Raw genomic sequence first — 20425 nt, 5'->3', positions numbered from 1 at the left:
ATGTTACAGAAGAAATGACCTTCATTCTAAGTTGAAGGTCTGTGAGAGTGGTTAGGCTCCAGCAGCAATAAAAAGCCCCTGAGGGTGGGCCTGTGCTTTCAAAACACTTGCTTCAATCAAGATTTTTGCCTGCCATAATGCTAAAACATGGAGAAAATGCAAGTGCTGCAACACTGAGAGTGAACAAAAAAGCATTATGTATTTGATCTTAGTGTTTCACGCTACATTGAGTGATAGAGTTCTTATTTTTGCATACTTTTTTTGGACGTGATCCTCATGGAGGGAGGTGGAGTCAGAATGTAGTAATAGGACCCATCAGTGACCCATTAGCAAAGGGAGGAAACATGCTTCAGCCTTTTCAGTAACTTTGTTGGTGCAGTCCTAACAGGGAATAGGATTCTGGGCTTGTAACCAGCTTTCCCAATTCCTACTGTGGGGATGACTGCAAACTGTGATTCACTCAGCTGACAGTGGTGGGGTATGTGATGGGCAGCTGAGTTGTTTCAAGCTCACTACTAAAATTGGTTAAGGGTAAGTTTTTGAGCTTCTGTAACCAAGATATAGTCTTGGTGATTAAAAAGTAATCTAGATATCTGCAGTGAAGGTATAAAATCAGCCACCAGCAGTTAAGTTACACCTCGTTTGTGGCTGGAGTGGGAAATAGGTGTGTTGCTCTGGGGAGAAAATTTCAGAGTCAAGGTAAATTTAAAAGAGGCAAACTGTTAAATTTGTAACTGGTGTTACAAATTCCTTTGTGTGATATCTCATTGTTAGAACATCACAGAAATCAATTTTCTTTTTCATGCTGAACTATGCCTCAGTATTAGTTGGTCTTGGGCTACAGGTTGCTGTAAAATGTGCAGGCCTCTTTCTGAAATCTGACCTGTTAGGGATGAAAAAAGGCATTTATCTCCTTGTTTGAGGAGGAGATACTATGTACTCCTTTGATTGTTTTTCTGAATTGCACGGTTGTAAATTTAATTCTGAATATACATTTTATTGTCTATCATCTGTTTTGCCTTTTGAGTCCGTAATTTGAATTATCAGGCCTACAGCATTCATACCTAGAGTGCCGTATCAAATAGCAAGGCTGAGCATTTCTCCTAAAAAAACTCTCAGCAGTGTGAGTAGCCCTAGAAATATAAACAATTCTCCTTATTCCATGAGTGTATTAAATACTCATGGACACAGAACCTCTTGCCATGAAAGCTCAGTGAGTTATGTTCCTAATATAACATAACTCCTAATAACTTCCTAATAACTTTGGACTTCAGTTCTAAACCTTAGAACCAGGTTTAAAAGAAGCATTGGAAATTAGTTTGAAAGCAGTTGTGAGGTTCATATTCCATTTTGCTGCTTTAAGCCTAGAACATCTTAGTACTGATACTTTTATATTGTTAAAAACACTAAAGAAATAGGATTGCTTCTGAAATAACTGTATTGCTCCTTAATTTTTGGGCTTTGTTTGGTCATACGTCTTAAATTCTTCAAGAATTTTGTACCTTAAAACAATGCTTCGTTTCTAATCCTGCTATTTTTCTTTTCAATAGTTTATACAACCATATCCAGCTCTCTAGTAATTTAATGCCTGGTTGTGACTACTCGCTCTTTAAGGTAGGCTTGCTAACATTTTTTCTTGAGTTAAGGGTGTTGATGGATGGTTTCCTGACTAAGCAAGACACTGTCCAGTTATTTCACTTAAGACATTTAGGAACATGGTTGGGAATGTCATAAAGGTGTTAATTTTTTTGAGGAGGTCCCAAACGTTGTCTGAAAATCAGTTTGTTAGTTCTTCTGAAATTGCAAACACTTGCTTAACACATATTAGACACTAGATTTTAATCTGTGACTGTATTAGTCTTCATTTTACGTTTGAGATGTTTGTGCAAACAATTAAGTGTAATTTTTTGTAATATAAAGGGTTTTCTAGCTCTGTCACTTGATGTGAAATGAGTTAAAGTGTCTGTGGGAGACAGCAGTGTTGCCCCATATTCATTCTGGGTCCTGCTAGCCAGATCCACAGTACTTCTAATAATTTCTGTACTACCAGGTATATGCTGTATTACTTAAGCATGAAATAGAAAAGTGCACCCAACATGGACAATAAGAACATGCTGAGGAAGTATCCAGACTAGTGAATAGGGAAAGTGTACATGAAATCATGTCTCAGCTGGGGTGGAGATCTCAACTGGGGCTCTAAGTTAAATCCTAACCTCTTGGTAGTGCTTCTATCATGCAGCTTCCTTTCTGGATTCCAGCACTTCAATACTCCCTAAACTGCTGGTGTCTGGTTCCTCCTTTGTTCATAAAATGTAGCTGCAGGCTGGGGCTCCTCAGCAACTGTGTGCACTGTTTGTAGCATAGAGGTGCTGCTGCTTGGGTTTGGGAAGGTAATGATATTCTAGGTGGCTGAGAAAGCTTACTAGAATTTTAAGTAGCTATAGGCCCTTCAGAGATTAGGGTATCTGTGGACATTGCTTGTATTTTTTACATCAGTTCTTAATTGTGTTTTAATTAAGTCTGTGTATCTGCTCTGTTTGCTTAAGCAAACAGTAATCATTATATAACTTGAAGCAGTGATAATTATATAACTTCATGGAACAGGTATAGAATTGGCGACTGCTTCAGGCTTGCAGGCAATCTCTTACTGCTGTCCTTCAGTTGTGACCTCTTAAGAGGTCCTCTTAAAGGTGATGAAGTAGTTTAAGCTCTGCAGCTGCCAGTGAGGGTGTTATATTTAAAGTGAGATGACACCATTCCATCCTGCATGTTGAACACTTAGTTTTCAGCCATAAGTTTTGTTGTGCAGTTCTTAGTGGGCAGTTCTTACAGAATTCCTCTGTTCAGACAATTACTTACTTTTTTAATGACTTTCTGAAGTGCAGCATAGCTGGTTGATACAGGAGTAGTAGCTGCCTGCTTTGCTGTATCAGCACATACAGAAACATTTAATTCAGCACAGGGCCCCGGGCAAAATGTGAATCAGGTTTTGCTTTGAAAGGGTATCTTGTTTTGTTTTTTTTTCTTTCTCTCTCCAACAATGAAAATTCTCTTATTTTCATCTTGCATGTGAAGGAAGTCGTTGAGAGAGACTGCCAAAGGTGTCTGTTTCAGTGAAATAATCTGTATGCATGAGTGAAGAAGCACTTGGCTGATCTTACACTGAGTGCAAGACATAAAATAAGGACTCCAGATAAAATTAGCAGCTATGTTCTGGTTTAATGCAGGGCAAAGCAGGTGGTTGTCTTGTTGCCTCAGGATTTTTTAAAAATGTAATATGTAGCTAAGACTTTTGCCTGGACTGTGATGCTTCTGTGGAACCAAAAATTCACTAGTGTGTGCTTGTTGTTTTGTAAGTTTGATACTGGTGTGAGGCAGTATTTCAGGACATTCTGGTATGTGTCTTAAACTGTACGCCTCTTCCTTTTCTAACTGTTCCAGTTACCACTAGCCTTTTGGTGGCTCTTTAGGAAAAAGAGATGGAGTCTGCTTTAACTTGTGGCCTTTCTTTGCAGGATGGGATTGAACCCATGTGGGAAGATGAGAAGAACAAGCGAGGAGGCCGATGGCTAATTACACTAAACAAGCAGCAGAGACGAAGTGACCTTGATCGCTTCTGGCTAGAGACAGTAAGCACCAGTGGCAGCTGAGGAGCCTTGTGTTTGTGTGAAAATACATTTAACTGATTTGATACTTGGGTGCTATGCTACTCTCACTTCTTGGTAGCAGAGTGTCCTGTAGGGTTTTATTGACAGGCTGTATTTGAAACATGTTTTTTCAATAGTGATCTTCATGTGGATGTATTCTGTCTTAATGCTTCCTTGTAACAGGGAGAGTTCTGTAGGACAGATTATGCTTTTCCCGTGTAATGTACAGAACATTACTGTTGAACTACTGTTGAAAATAATACGTTGTCTTGAGTGCTACTTGCTGGTTCAATTCATAAAACAATTTGTTTTACAAATACTCTTAAAAAAAGGGAATAGTTTTCAGGTTTTGGCTTTGTTGAACAAGGGACTCTCAGATTTACTTTTTTCTTTGTGTATTTATCTTACTGCTGGGGTAGACAATAATAGCACATTCATCCTGTATATACACACCATAAAAATACTTCTTTTTTTCCATTGCTCTTATCTCTTTGGTATAGAATTGAATGGTAAATTCTAGTGTGGATTGCAGTAAATGTATTACAGAAAAATGTGTTGTCGAGGAACTGACTCAGAATGGCCTGAGACAGTCTAGCGGGATCTAGGATTTAGGGACATGGATTGCAGACAGGACAATGCACAGCAGTCTTGGCATATCTCTCATCTTTTGTCCTTGTTGTTGTGAGAGGCAAGGAGTGTTGCACCCCTTTGGAAGGGAGAAAAGGCCTTCAGAATCAAAGCAGAGGTGTCCAAAATGTCAGAATTTCAGGATCTTTGTAGTCACTGTAGTTGTGTTTTGAAGCATTGAGCATCCCAGTACTGGGCAGTGTGACTGCATGTGAGCAAATTAACGTCCTGCTGCATGTACTTGGCCTAATGCATGTGTGAGTCCTGATTGCTGATAGCCATGACATATGGCTTGGAAACATGTTGATAGACTGTGCAAACTGAAGGCTAGAGGGCTCTGCTTTTTGCTTAGCAGTGTGCAATGGCACAGAGCCTAAATACCCAGGTGACTGTGATAAGTGCCCTGAAACAACCCTGTCACTTCTAATTCCAGTAATTATATACAACCAATTTTCTACAATAGAAATCAAAGTCTTTATAGCTCCTCTTTGGATCAAATTTTTATTATAATATAATGATCTTAATTGTGAACTGAACTTCATTTGAGAAGACTTTTTTCTCTGTTGTGCAATGCTCATGAAAAATGTACCTGAGTAGTGTTTATTGAGCATGGCAGTCATCTTTGCTTGCGTGTGAACTAAGACAGTTGGTTGATATTTTGCATGTTTGTGTGTTGTTTGATCTCAACTATTTATAGCTTGAATTACTCAGTGCGTGTGTGCAGCCTGCAGTTGGGTGTAACATTTAAAGCATGTTTAGTTATACCTGATTTATTCATTAGCACACTCTGTCCTTTTTGCATTTCCTTGAGTAAGCCAGCCCTTGTTGGTGTGATGGGTACTGGCCTGCTTTGTTTGAGAAGTTGCAAACATGTTGAATTACCAAATGTTATAAGTGATACCACAAAACTGACATAACTGCAGTGTATTTAATGTACTGTGCAAGTGAAGGAAAAGTGTCCATTTGCAGATTCAGTGTGCAGAAAGACTTTATTTTTAATTTCAGCATAGTCCAGGCAAATCTGTCTCGAGCACAAAAAAGCATTAGTTTTGAATATCAGGATTGCTTATTTTACAAGTTGCAAGGTGAAGATTTTAAATACCACTTTCACAGTTAGCCTGTTGCATGGAGCTGTGACCTTGCTCAGTCTGATGTTCCTGGCCAATTCCAAGCTTCACTGCTAGAAACCTGGGAGGAAGAATCTTGTGTTACTTGTGCACCTGCATTGGTGCATTGTATTAAACCCTGTTCAGGATCACTGATGCCCACTTTAGAGTTTATGGAAATGCTGAAGCTTCCTGTGTTGATCAGAAGTAACATTTCATTGGATAGCACTTACTGTCTGGCTGCAGTCAGATTTACCTCTGAATTGATAGACTTCAGCATAGAAATGAAACCTTATGTACCTGATGTTGTGCAAAGAGTCCTTAACAGATTCTTCCTAGATAATGGATGGAAACACCCAAAAGTTCAGATTGGTCATCTGTATTAAGTGTACTGTAGAAAGAAGAATAGAGCGCTTTAATTCTTCTCTTGTTTTGGATTGGGAGGATGGGGTGGAAGGCAGCACTGTGGAAATGATCAGCTGTGTCAGAACTTGCAGCAGGTGGCAGAGGAGGAGGAATGGAAAATTCAGACTAGAAGGAAGATGCCCTACTAGAGTGTGTTCACTTGTAATATTTGGAACTTGGAAGAAGACACTGCAATAAATAGAAAATTATTGTTGTGCGGCAAGTGGCTGTAGGCAGTAAAATGTGTTCCATCAGTCCTTGTGTACACTGAGTGCTTGCCTACAGAACAGGATTCTGACTCTGAACTGCTTTCTCTTTCACAGCTGCTGTGCCTTATTGGGGAGTCATTCGATGACTACAGTGATGATGTGTGTGGTGCTGTTGTTAATGTTAGAACTAAGGGTGATAAAATAGCAATATGGACAACTGAATGTGAAAACAGGGATGCTGTTACACATATAGGGTAAGTAATGTGCTCGCTGCCTCGGCTCTGTGGAGTGGAACCATGCATGTACAGCCTGTTAGCTTGAGGGAGGAGGCATTTCAGGCAAGTGGAGCCTGTGCAGAGCTGTGTCCCCAGCTTAAGTAACTGTGCCAAATTGTGTTCAACTCTTCATTTCTAAACTACTGTGAAGGTAGTGCTGCAGTACAGAGTAGTTACTAACAGATGCCCATACACAAATCTTGGCAAAAATTCTCATTCCACAACGAGGCATTGTAATTAACAACTGTAGGTAATGTGCAATCTGTTCCAGCCTGGCAGTTTGTAAAGGTGGGTAGTCAGAAAGAGTAGAGCATTGATACATTTTTTTCCAGAAAAGTGATGCTTTCAAATAAGATAGGAAAGGTGCTGCAAGTCTTAAGCACAGAAGGCTGTACACAAATTTGAGGTGGGGAAAAAGCTGTACAGTGATGTGCTGTGAAACTCTACAGGTAGTGTTTTCCTATGTTTTGCCTCTGTTTAAGTACAGATAAAGCAATGCTGATGATTTGTGGGTTATTTGACCTGCATGTTGTAGTCTTTAAGTAAAGCAACAGTAGTTGTCTCAGATTATGAGTCTGTGCTATGGAAAATGCATGTTGTGCTCTAGTGTGCAGCAAGTATTACTAATTACACAGTTACTATTTACACAGTTATGTGATTACAATTACTAATTACACAAGTATTTATTGGATTCTGTAGTACTAATGTTTTGGAATAACTTGCTGTTAAATTTGTTATTGTAGGCCATTTACCTTATGCAAACTAATGAAAATACTTACTTTCCTGGCTTGGTGCATCTGTCTTAAGCCAAACTTGAACTGTCAGGCATAGCAGCTTACTTTTTTCACTTCCTGATGACTCTTTTGATACATGCTTTTTTTTTTTTTTTTGGCCTTTGAGAATCTGTGTCTGCCTCCTACTAACAATTTAATTATACAGTCATGTTTCCAGGCTTCAGTGGTGTTTAATAATAAACAAGCAAAACTAAGGTATTCGTGTTCTGCTACCACAATGCTGCAATAAACTAGTAGGCATCAGACAGCATTTTAGAATGGTATAAACCATTAACTAAGGAGCTGACTCCTTTAGAGAACTGTGAAAAAGTTAAGATTTTTGCGAACTGACACAAGTACCAAGGTAAGTTATGTTGTCTGCTTGCTCCCATGGTACCTTAACTCCAGACAGGAGTGGCCATTAGTGACTGGCATCTCACTCTGTGCTAAGGAGCACTGTGTGTGTGTGTTTATGTCTGAGGCAGGTACTGCTGCTTCTTTCTCTTAAGACATCAGATCCAAGGTGGTTTTTCTTAAAGCTTCTGTTGGGTAAGGTGCCCATGATGAGGTCTGTGGGACTCTCTCTGCAGCCACAATGTGTTGGATGATTAGAACTGACTGTTCCAGGGAATTGCTGTTTTCTTTGGTTCAGGTGACTTTATCATCTCAGTAGTTCTGGAACCATGAACCATGAGTTCTTCATAGCTGTTTTGTTTCTGTGTGTGGAAATACAGCTTTCTGGTTTAATGATACCACATGAATGCAGTCTAGAGTCCCTCCATTTTGCATTTATTTAGGCCTGTTAATTATTTTTTTGAAGAGCTTGTCCTATGAGATGTGGTAAGTCATTTTACAAAATTTTACATGGGTTTTAGATGCAATACACAAGAAAAATCATACTTCAAGTCCTTTATTCATATCTGAGAAATTGTTCCTAAATAGGCAACTCTCTTTTTTCTTTTTTATGGTGTCCCCAGATCTTAAAAGCAGGTGTCCTGATACTAATCCCTTCTTAAGGACTTTGCTTAAACTGTTGTTTTATTTCTTTTCCTCTCCAGGAGAGTATACAAGGAAAGATTAGGACTTCCTCCAAAAATAGTGATTGGTTATCAGTCCCATGCAGACACAGCTACTAAGAGCGGCTCCACCACTAAAAATAGGTTTGTTGTTTAAGGCGACACCTTCTGAGTATTCTTTCATAGGAGACTGCGTCAAGCAATCGAGATTGGGAGCTGAACCAAAGCCTCTTCAAAAGCAGAGTGGACTACACTTAAATTTGATTTCCATCTAAATGTTGCTAAGATTTGTGAGAAGTCTCATTCGCCTTTGTCTTGTACTTCTATGTTCAATTTTTCTATTTTGGCCGAAGTAACTGTTACCAATCGGAATTTTAGTACACTTCACCCCCCAAATCCATAAGTGTGTTTCTGGCCCACTCTGTAATAGCTTGGTAGAAACATTACTATTGCAAAAAATAATTTGTTTATCCACAGTATTCAGAAAAGAAGTTGCATTTCTGTACCTGCAGGAAATTACTCTGTTTTACATGTGCATTGTATGCAGTAAGATTTTGCTGGTTTGGAAAGGAGTATGGTGCATACAGTTTTCTAGCAATTTTTTTATACAGCATCATCTTTGCTGTAACCTCTGCTGATGGCTGCTAGATTAATTTATTTGTTTTCCCTATTTGATAACATTAGTGATATTTTGATTTCAGTTGTTTTTGCTCATGTAACATTTGGTGAAGAATCTGGGAGTATGACAAAGGTGGAATAAACATGAATTTTGTGCATTCTTTGGTAATTTTTTGGTTTTTTTGTAACATCAGAGCTTTGCTACAGATTTATGCATTTCAGTCAAATCAGTGATCTTTTTGTGTGATTTCCTGAACATAAATGTGGATTTTTTTTTTTAATGTAACACCATAATTTACATTCCTTACTAGAAATAGTATGTCTGTTTTTGTATCTTATGCTGTATTTTAACACTTTGTATTACTTAGGTTATTTTGCTTTGGTTAAAATGGCTCAAGTAGAAAAGCGGTCCCATTCATACTAAGACAGTGTACAAAACTGTAAATAAAATGTGTACAGTGAATTGTCTTTTAGACAACTAGATTTGTCCTTTTATTTCTCCATCTATACAGCAAGTATTTGTACTTCTTGTGACAAGGCAGTCTCTGCTGTGGCTTCTACTGTAGTGTCTTCCAAGAGAGATAAAGTCTGGAGCTATAGTCTGTTGAAACTTTTAATAAACCTACTAGATAGCACCCTAAATCAAAGTGGAATTATATCAATGTGGCTACTGTTCTTTCTTAGTGGTTGGTCTAATTGATCGTGGTTTGTGTTCTTTCTCTTTTGACTTCTGTTTTATGCCCAACCAAGAATTTTAAGGGTACACAGAAAGCTGTTTAGTTTCAGGTAAGAGCTACAGTAAAAGTGCTTCAGTGAGTGATTCTGCTCTAAGGATATAATGCATAAAGTACAAGTAGAGCATCCCAGAGACATTGCTACAAGTAAAAGTATGAGTATCTAGATAGCTTGCTATTACATACGTCTGAGTAGTTGAAGCTTTGTTTCATTGTTTGAAAGTTACTCCAGAGAGCTGTTCGTTTACTTGGAAGTTCACAGGATGGAGGAGAATTTGAGGGTCAAGTTCACTTATTTTGAGCAAAAGATGAGAGGCTTGTTCTTTGCACCTCTTAGAGCATGCAGCAAAATCAGTGCTTTATTGCTGATTTCTTGTTGTTTTTTTGGGTTTTTTTTTAAGTGTGTGATGTACTTAAAGATCTTGCCAGGGCTGTGGAGCCTTTCTTCAGCTAAGTGTCAAGGCAGGTGCTTATTGGGGTTTTGATCTTTGTGATAACTGATTAAAGCGAGTTTAGTCACTGGCAGTGAAGCTTCAGTTGCATCTGCCTGATGAAGGCATTCAAGTGTCTGCCTGCTGAAATAGACTTGAACACTTTTCTTGCACATTTGTTCAGAAGTGTGTCATAAGGAGCATATCAGACTGTGCCAAAAATGTCTGGATCATTATTACGGCTGTTTAATGGAAACACTTTGAGTAGACATCTCCATTTAAAGATGCTATTCCTTCAGTATTGGGCATCAACCATGATATCTGTGAATAAGGAGAGAGCTGTCTAGTCTGTTTGTGTGCTGGTTTCTGTGGATTCTCATGTAACTGGTTGCCTGTCCTGATTCAGCAGGTGTGAGAGCAAGTCAGGTTTGTTTAATAGGTCCATTGATAGTAGAATATAGCAGTCCATGCCTGTTTCCCAACTTCAGCTAATCATCAGTAATGCTTGCATGCATGGGAATGTGAAGATGAATCAACCTCCTAAGTGCTGACTGTGTGTGTAATTTGGGAGCATGGCAGCCAAGCTCCTTCAAAGGAGTGTCCCTGGAAACAGTGGTAGTGCTGCCCTTTTGTAAAGAGCACTGACATTAACCTGAGTGCTGTTGTGAGAACTACATAGTATTGGGTTTGTTCATTGCACTCCAAGACTGACCAGAGTATTATTTAGGGTAGCAGCTTTTTGTTCATCTAGAAAAGCAATTAATAGGTTATATTGGTATGGCCTCAGGTTTTTGAGGCTGAACCTATTGAAGCAGCCAGCTAATTTGCACTGTAGTATGAAAACTGCAAGGAGGTTGATTTGAGGCTCTCTTTGCTGCTCACATAACTGCAGTATTTTTAGAAGACTTGAGAGGAAATTAGCTGGCATGGTTGCTTTATCAAACATACAGCCTATGCCTTTAATTCATTTTTAGAGGAAGCAAATAACCACGAAACTTGTTTTCTCCAGCTTGCAAATCACTTTGTACTGCATACTAATGTTCTTCTGATTACAATGGTGTAGTTTGTATTTGTGTGCTGAGGGGAAAAAGCTGAGAGCTCTCCATTCTATGTATTACTGTCACAGTCACAGGCTCAGGAGAGGACAGAGCAGTAAATGTTGAAATATCTCCTATTGCTGCTGAATATTCAGTGTCATTAAACTCCCAGCAAAAGGGGAGGCTGTTGTCAGTGTGTAGTTTTAGTAAGCCTAGGAAGACTACAGAGTAAAAATGTATAAAGCATCTTTTTGGAAGTGGGGTTATGTGGTACAAAACCAGAGCAAGGAAAGACGGCAGAAATTGCTGTGCTAGAAGAGCTGTAAGAAGGTGCCAAAATACAGCCTGTGAAGATGGAGGAACAGATGAGGAATATGTGTGAACTGTCAGCTTCTGGGTATAACGTTAAGTCTTGGACTGTGCAATGCTTTCCATTGTCACTTCTGTTTGTCCTGCTGCACTGTCATTGTCTTGTCTATCAAGTTGTCTCTAGCTCAGGAAACTTAATGTTACCCAAATTCTGGAAACTTGGAGTAGTGGCTTTTAGCCAAGCTTAGAGTGAGCTCAAAGCTTCCATCCTACCTAATGGAATCCTTTCTTACTAAATTGCTTGGAGAAGGTACTCTGGGCTCCATTCTTAATGCAAAAGAAGGCTCCACTCTTACTTAATGCAAAAAAAAAAAAAAAAAACCAAAAAAAACCCCAAACTAAAACTTTCCATTTTAGTCTCTGGAAGTGTTATGAATCTTCCCTTTGATATGTGACCTCCCATGTTTCCAAGAAGCTTAATTTTTGAGTATTGGTCTGATGGTTTTAAAACTAGTTTTTAAGAACATCTGTACTAAAGTACTTTACCAGACAGTTAAGCTTGATAGTTAAAACCATAGTGCTTTCAGGCTGCCTGGCACTTAACTTTTAGATGACTTTGCCCTCTGGAAAACAGTCAATGGTTTCTGCAAAATTTTTTTGTGAATAGGTTTTACTTAGGTCTTAATTTTTTTTTTTACTATAGACTTTGTGCCTTTTCCCATTGGGCAAGAAACAGACAAATGGAAATGACATGACCAGGAGGGAAATAGGTGTAGCTATTTCATTTTGAGGCATTTCATACCTGTCCATCTACATTCTTTGGAGGGTGGAAGTGCAGAGTGTGTTGGCAAGCAGTGTGGAACCAGCCCTGTGGAAGGCACCTGCTGCCCCTCTCCATCATCACTGCAGAGCTCCAGGAGCTGTTCAATCCCAAAGGCTTGAACAAATGGCTTGGCTGTTTTTGATGTCTTTGTGGGACACCCATTCACTGCAGCTGCTTGAATAGATTTTCTGTCTTTTAGCTCTTAGAAGTTTTGTATTCTGCCAGGATTTGTTTTCAGGTATCTGGCTCTGGCACTGCAGCAAAGCCTTTAATAAGCACTTAAATTCCTTCCCCTGTGATAAGAACCACGGTCACTCTCCTTGCCTGGTGGCTGTCTGGCACTTTCCCAAAAGACTATGGGATTCCCTCCTAGCCTTCCTGTTTTGAAATAAAGCAGGTTCTGATGTCCAGAGCTAAATGTGAATTATGGCTGTGCACATGATGGTTGTTATGCTTCCCAGCATTAACTTGTTATTTTGTGTGATGCCTTAAATGTAAAAACATCCTAGCTGAAGTCTGCCTGTTGGTATCAGTTTGCCTGCTAACCAAACAGCTCAGATTTATTTTTTTTAATTCCCTGCTAGTACTGAGTGTGTGACAAGCTTAGCTGTGAATTTGTGGGGTTTATGACTGCGTGGGGTTTATGACTGCCTATGCTTTTCTTGTCTCCATTTTTCTAAATCCTGATGATTTTCAAGCCTTACTAAAACCTGTTTAATAAAGGGAAAAATTACACTGAGTCTAGTCACTGCTTATTTAGTCACTGTGATACCATGGAGAGTTCCAGGTGTTGCTAAACCCAGATAAAGACCGTGTGTGACTTCTTTGGCATAATAATCTGCTTATGGGATTTCATTTTTTTATCTCTAGCCATGTAAGTATGATAATAGTGAAAATGATACTTGAAAGTGTGTGTGAATATATCGTATATAAAGCAAAAATTACTCATCTATTTTTTCAAAGTAGAAAACTTTTGTTATTTCTGAAAGGTTTCTTTGACTTTCTGTAATGAATTATTGGATTTTGCTTACAAGAGGTAGTTTAGATCAATCTTTTTTCCTATGTTGTGCCTATTATTGTTATCAGAGTTGGAGCCAGCCTCATAGGTCAGGTTTGGCATTCTTTGAAGTAAAGCTAGTTTTTGAGCCTTATCTTCCTCCATATGTACAGGGTAGTTTATCCTAGTGCATCTCGCCCTGAGCCGTACAAATACACAGAAAATACAATGGGAAATTGGAAGGTACGACTTTATTTCTGTAGTTTGAATGAAAATAAAGTTTCTGAGGAACTAATGTCTCAGCTTCTTGACTCTCTATGGGATGTAGAGAAATGCAGCTCAAACATACATGAGCGTGGAACTACTTTGAAGCCTGTGTTCTCTCTTCAGTTGGCAGCTTGTGTGTCACTGGGGCTCCTGCAGCTCACTCCCACATCAGCCTTGTGCTGAACAGAGCTGTTGTTAACTGCAGTGATTGCAACACTGTAACAGTGATTGCAAAATCACTGCTCTTCCCTTGTTTACCAGAGCTTGTCCAGTAGGAAGGGATAGTGTAAATACGGTGCGGTGGATCAACCAGCAGGAAAGTGCAGCTGAACCCTTAGTGGGAGCTCCTGTTGTGCCACTGCAGTGATGTCAAACAGTTGGAGACAGCGCCGGGAAGTTGCAGGAGAGCTTTGGTCTGCCTGGGCTGTCCACTGGGGGCTTCAGCACCAGTAAAAGACTCTGCAGGTGTTACCACTGTACAGCCTTGCACTTGAGTGCCAGAGAGGTTTTCTGATACAAGAGTAGATGTTTGACTTGGCTGTAGATTGACCTCACTACATGTTCATATCGTGTGTTTGGAGTGGGAATGCTACTGCACAGTGAGGAAATGGTGACTACCAAAGTCTGGAGGTGGAGATGCTGCTTCAAAGTTTCCCTGGACCTGGAAATTTCATCCTTTAGTAGATTTCATAAAAGCAAGGGAGAAATTTGCAGGCTGACATATGGGAACAGATTGTTTGGGTAAAGAAAAGAAAAAAACTTAGGTCCCTTAAATATTTATTGCTTCATTGGTAGAGGTGTCTTCCCTGTACCCATCAGCTGGGGGGTCAGGGGGAGGTGGGCATCAAGGGCAGAACTGGGGTTTGGTTATTTTTTATATTTTTCTGCCTCAGGCCATGAGGGTTTTTCAAAGGTCATTTGGGGAGAAAAATACTGGCAACTAGATTCAAGCACTGACAGTTTAATGGAATTTTAAGGTTAATTCTCCCTTCAAGGTACTGGCATTCCTTTAATTATGGTTACAGTAGCCCCTAATCCTCAGTGTTATTTAAAGTTTGTGATGGTGACAAGGCCTCATGACATGAATGTCTCTTTTTGTCTTCATTTGCCAGTGTTTTGTGGGGGTTGTAACAGCAGTAACTGAGCAATGTGCTGCAAAAAACCATTGTTTGGATATGGATGACTTCTTGAGCAATAGATGATTCTTTCACGTCTGTGCAAAATGTGAAAATGATACAAAGGGAAGAATTAGGTTTTGTAAAGGATTTGCTGCTTTTCGTTGGCCATTGTTTCTCGGTAGAGACGGTGCTGTCCAGCTGTCCCTGCACAGCTGTGCACAGCTGTCCTGCACAGCAGGAGCGATGGCATTGCTGAGGGGACACTGGGGCAGCCCTCAGCAGCTGGGAGCTGCTTCTCTTCTCTGAGCTTGTGCTGTGGGAGGAGCTCTCAGTGATCTCCAGTAAGCTCCAGGACTGAGAGATGAAGTTTTCACTTCTGCTCTGCGACATGATCTCCTCCGGCTGCACTCCTGTGGTGTACAAACATGCTCCTGGTCCTGTGCACTTGCTGTTGTTGCACTAACCCTGCCCCTTGAGGGGATTTCTAGGTGGGTATTCATGTGAAACTCTAGGTGTTCTGCCAGAACAGGATTAATTCTGGATTGAATACAACCCAACCAACCGTTCCTCTTCACTGCTCTTGAGGCTACAGCATAATTGCACTGGAAGTACTATGGTTTGGGGTCATCTCCAGTTAAATTACCTTGAGGCAACTCAGTCCTCCTCCTTGCCTTTAATTTTGGAGCTTTTCTAGGTTTGAACAGCAGAGAATCAGCTTCTTGGAAATGCTGGAGTGTAGCTATGCCTTTGTTTTAATACAGATAAGCTTGAACTATGGCTTAGGTCTTCTTTCGTATCCCCTAAAGGAATTTGCAGCAGAATTGGCATGTGTCAGCAAGAGAATAAAATGCCTTAGCAGTGTGAGGTGTTTGCAGTGAGATCATTTGCTGGCTGTCCTGTTGCCAAGTGCTGTGTCTTGCAGTGCTGGGTCCAGACTTTGTAAGGAGGTTTGTACAGGTCTTAACTACATTTGAGAATACTTCTGTCTTAAAATCCTGGTTTCTTCCATGTGCTGTGTCAATTTTCAGGGGTTTTATTTTTACCATTTTAGAACAGTTTCTGAAGATTTCCCCAGCATTGCTGAGCTCTACTCAGTGGTAACTGTTATTATACTATTAACTATTCTTTATATATATATAACTGTTATTGGAGTGCTAACATCTTCCAGCAGTTCTGGAGCACCATGCTGGTTAATGCACCTGCATGCTGGCTGCAGCTGGGTTGGTTTGTTTGGAGTAGAAGTGAGAAGAGATTCCTGGCTGCCTTGTGCATTTATTGAGGGTTGGATTGAGGAGTTTTTTCCCAAAGCTGAGCCATAACCTTAAAATGGAGACTGCAGATAGTAAAGGCATTCTATCAGTTTATCAGTGGAGAGGGGGTGGCCTGCAGCAGATAGAGGAGCATCCTCACAGGAATGTGCCAGAGGACAGTGAAACAATTACTCAAAAGCAGCTGAACTCCTGGGACACTGAAGCAGCTTCTCCTGGACCTGAAGTGGTCAACCTACAATGCTGTTCAAATCTGTAGGTTTTGTCCTGAACGTTCTAATTCCTTCTTTGCAGCTGCTCTGTGAGGTCACTGCTGTGCATGTATCAGTTCTATGGGTTGCTTTTCTTAATGCGGCAGTTTTGGTCTTCCCAGTTCACCCCATGCTGCTCACTTACTACAGTGGGCAGAAATCTGACTTTCTGAAATGGTTTTGTTGGACAGGGCAGTTCATATTTTCCAGTTTGTAGTCTGGAATTGTTCCCTTGGGACAATTGACTGGAAAGGCCTTTTAACTGCAGAAGATTAAAAAGGGGAGAAAAGCTTGCCAGCTCTGTGCAGCAAAGTCCCCATGTAAACATCAACCAGACAAGAAAAGAAAGACTTCTGCTCTCTGGATGGAGTTTGCTGTTCAGCTCAGGTGTTATCAGAAGGCTCTGGGGTGGCATGAATGGAAGAAAGGCAGAGAAAAGTTTCTGTCACTTCCTGATAGTGTGCCAAAGTCCATCCTGGTCTCCATGTCTGTGTGGGAAGTGCTGGAGAAAATGCAATCACAGGGCTTCCCTACTTTTCTTTTATCTCTGTGATATTTCACAGAAAAGTAATTAAATTGAGTTTGAGGCCTTCCTCAAACTTTCTTTTCCCTAGAAAGGGAAACAAGTCAGATAAGCTGCTACTTAAATCTTTTGTTTTGGTCATCTAGTGAGACCTAGTAGTTTGGGGTTTTTTTTCCCCCAAATTTCAGTGAATACTGAGGACTGAGTTCTTGTTTTCCAGTAACTTCAGCCCTGTGGCATTTGGTGTGTCCCATTCTTGCCACATTGTTACCCTTGGAGAAAACAGTCATTGACCACTTTAAAAACTTAGTTTGTTGGTTTGGGTTTTTTCCCCTTTCAGCAAAGTTTCTTTTTAGCTTTGTCATTAAGCAACATGGGGACAATCTATCGTGGTCTAGATTTTGCTGCAGAGTCTTTAGGAAGAGTCAGGGAAAGCAATGTGTGGTTTAGGAATTTTGCCCTGGAAAAAGGAACTCCTCAGTGACACAGAACAGGTCAATATTAGGAAGATCCAGCAGGATGATGTGCTCCCTTAGGGAGGTGGTTTCCAGAGGTGCAGGTAAGAACAGCTCCAGTCCACCCAGGCCGCAAACTCCCCGACTCCAGTGCCATTCCTGGCTTTTTGGCATCCTCTTTTCTCTGTTCTGTGCAAGGCTGTTCTGCTGAGGGCATGTGGCCACACATTTCCCTGCAGCAGGTTGCAGATCACACATACAGAGTGTTTGGGAGCTTCACCAGGTGTGTGTTTTGTGTCCAGATAGGCTCTGGAAAGGTTTGACAGCTGGGCCTGTTCCCACTTCCTTCCTAGCTGAAATGATTGGGTGCTGACTCAAATACTTGCACATTTTCCAGGTGCAGGGCTCCAGCTGCCATCTGCCCTCAAGCAGCAATGAGATGGTTCTATAAAAAACTTCAAGTGGTGAACACACGTGGAAGGAGACATTTGGCAGTACAGCAGTAGGCAGCCTATCCCAAATGGAGCTCCAGTAAAAAGAGACACACAAAGCAGCAGTGCCTTGCCATTCCTCAGCAGCTGGGATTGTGTTTGCCATGTTTAGGATCACCTGAAAACACCTTCACTCTGTTTTCCTGTAAAGCTGTTCCTGTCTGCCCCAGCAAGAAGGACTTAACACATGTGGAAAAATCAATGGGGATTTTTCTGCAGGGGATTGTGGCATGGGCTGGCTTTTGCAGGGAGCCCTTGAGAGAGCTTATTTCTTTTATCTAGTGGCATGAGATGTTCAAGAGGAAAATAACTGTTGCAGAAATTGTTCTTGTGCCTTGCCACAGTCCAAAGCTGGAAATGCCATAGTTAGAGCAGTTCTCTGTAGCTGCCTAGATTAGAAAGGTACTTCATAAACCATGGTGGATGTTTTTGAAAGTGCTGATGGTTGTTTTCAGAGTGCAGTTTGATGTGACTCTTGTTCTCCTTTCAGTGTAGGAGGATAAAAGTGTAACAAATATGTTAATTCTTATCTATTACTGTGAGTTGTGGTACAAGTAGGAAGAATTAATTATATGTAACTATAACACTGAACTGGGCTGATGGGAACTTGCGTTCTGTGGATTCAAATGTCAGTAAAAGGGGGATATGCTTTACTTGTCTCCATGTGGTAAAATCCAGGACTTGTTTATTCTCTGGAAGCAGTTTAAAAACCCCAAATTTCCCCCAAATGCAGGAGTTTCATTACTGAATGATACTTTATTATTTAGAGATACTTTATTACTTGGAGCATTCCATACAGAAAACTACTTTTCTAGTTCACTTGGGAGCCAGGAGCTCTGCTGTTTGGCTTCCTTTGGCACATACTGTATTCTCAACCATGCTTATTTTAAACTTGAGGCTGGCAGCAAAGGTGTCCTACTGATTTGGTTAAAATATTGACTGAACTTTGTGTCCTGTTTCCTACAGCAGCCAGTGACAGATGATTAGGAAACAGCTTGAGGAATGAAAGATCCATAGTGTGATTTTTCCTTTGGGATACCTTGTCCACTTTGGGCAAAAAAACTGTGCACCTAAGGCTGCTGTGTTTAATAGCTCCTGATTGATCTGTCTCCATTAATTTGGTGAGTCCCTTTCTGAATGAAGTTATAATACTGATTTTTGAAGTTGACACAGCAGTTGAATTTCCAGCGCAGCGATGCACTGCGAGCAGGCACTTCCATTTGTGTCATTGTAGCTTTCCACAAAACAATTCAGATTGAGCCTCCCCTTTCAATTCAGTCTGGTGGCAGACATGTCAGAACTACCACTTAACAAAAGAGGGTGGAGATACCTTTTTTTCCCAAACTGTGGTCTCTGCCAGTCCTGTTTGCAGTTTAGTTTGCATATTTTTTGTGGGTTTCCATTGTTGAGTACTGGAAGTCTGGTTAACAACATAGTATCTTCCACCTAGGGCCATGCAAACCAAAATGCAAATAAAAGTCTTGCAATTGACTCATAACTGCCATAAAAAGAATGGAACTACAGAAGCAGAAAATCTGATTGCAAATAAAAAAAAGCAACAGAATTAGCACAACTTTTCCAAAGTAGTACTGTGTGGCTCTCTCTGCCTCACCTGATCAAGATTCTTTCAAATGCAAGCACCCTGACAACAGTTAAATCTCTAAGTCAGGATGTCACTTGGCAGAACTGTCTGTAGGTACTGTGTGATTTTCACTTTGCTAGTGCTGTAAATCCCCTTTCAGTTAAAAGTAACCAAGTGCAAATGGTGCCTATTCGCAAAGGAACCTTCTCTGCCCGCTATGGCCTCGTGTGTTGCTGTTTTCAAACAGCCCACGATGACTTCAGGACCCTCGTGACCTAATAAATGAAACAGCCATAACAAAGGCAGCCTAATCTCCTCACTCAGGCATTTTGCCACGGAAAGTCACTGTTCGCTGGCTCAACACTGTCAAACAGGAGAGGCACTGAGAGGGAGGTGACTCATCATGGAAACTCATCCTTGTCGGGGTGAGGGAGCTTCCTGCATTCCCCTCCCTGGGCTCTGCAGATCGGGACCCCAGTGTTGGGCAGAGCTGTATTCCCATGGGAGCATCTCCCTGGGGAGCACACGCCTGTCTCTTCCTGCTGCCTTCTTCCAGAGTTCAGGCTCCCTCCTCCACTGAAAAAAAAAAGAAAAAAAAAAAGCTTCACAGTCTTTTGAGGTAGCTCCAGTAGCTCTTTCTTTTAAAGCTGACCTTCAAGGGAATAAATGCTGTCAGCCAGATCCTACTTCATGCTGTTTGAAGAACGGCTGAAGTGAGAGAGATGTTTAGAGAAGATCTCGATTAGTTTTTCTCTATTTTCTATTCTGCTTGTTCTTTATGTCTCAATTTTAAGATCCTGTCTATCCTGGTGATAGAATGGCTGACCTGGAAATGTAGAATTATGAATTAACAAGAGCAGTACTTGGGTCTCCTTGAGAGGAAGGTTTATGTGGGTTTTTTTTTTTTCCTTCCTTTGGTTATTCTAGAATACTTAATTCATGATGAAGCTTGCAAAAAGGAGGGAACTACTGTTACTGACAAATACTAATATGCATAAAACCCTCACTCTCCTAGGTATTAACTTTACTTTTTTAGGGAATTTGACCTGTTACTGCAGCCTGAATTTCAGATTTCTAAATTTCTGAATTTCTGAGTTTCCATGCTGAGAGAGTCTGTGTCTGCAAAGGAGTAAAAGCCTGACCTTGATGTAATTGCTACAACTGTTCTGTGTAGAGCTGTTGATTTTTCTCTGCCAAAGAAATGTCTTATCAGATTTGATACATCATGTTGCCTCCTGAAAAACTTAATTCCTTTCTAGACAAATTTAGTTGAAGATAAAAATACTCTTAGAACTAATGGTGTGTTATTTGTACACAAGTTTTAGGAGTAAAGGAAGTTTAATGAACTTCCATAAAATTACCTTTCATGCATCTCTACTGTAATTTGCTAATAAAAAAAAAATCTTATTTATAAAGCTTACAAAAATATCAGCCAGTCCACATAATAACTTCTTGAAGATACA

The 20425-nt window shown here is 40.4% G+C and overlaps 1 protein-coding gene across 1 annotated transcript in view; it reads left to right on the top strand.

Moving 5' to 3' along the window:
* The window catches only part of EIF4E (eukaryotic translation initiation factor 4E), a 31461-nt gene extending 18163 nt beyond the window's left edge, over positions 1 to 13298 (top strand). The window contains exons 4-7 of the mRNA XM_005418224.2: positions 1551 to 1614; positions 3516 to 3629; positions 6109 to 6248; positions 8101 to 13298. Of these exons, the coding sequence (XP_005418281.1) occupies positions 1551 to 1614; positions 3516 to 3629; positions 6109 to 6248; positions 8101 to 8215 (433 nt within the window). The 3' untranslated portion in view covers positions 8216 to 13298. The remainder of the gene's footprint in view (positions 1 to 1550; positions 1615 to 3515; positions 3630 to 6108; positions 6249 to 8100) is intronic.
* Positions 13299 to 20425: the final 7127 nt, after the last annotated feature.

This window comes from Geospiza fortis, unplaced genomic scaffold, assembly GCF_000277835.1.
Source record: "Geospiza fortis unplaced genomic scaffold, GeoFor_1.0 scaffold11, whole genome shotgun sequence".
In the NCBI taxonomy this organism is placed as follows: domain Eukaryota; kingdom Metazoa; phylum Chordata; class Aves; order Passeriformes; family Thraupidae; genus Geospiza; species Geospiza fortis.
Note: the sequence above shows the minus strand (reverse complement) of the source record. Positions and strands in the feature narration are given on the sequence as shown.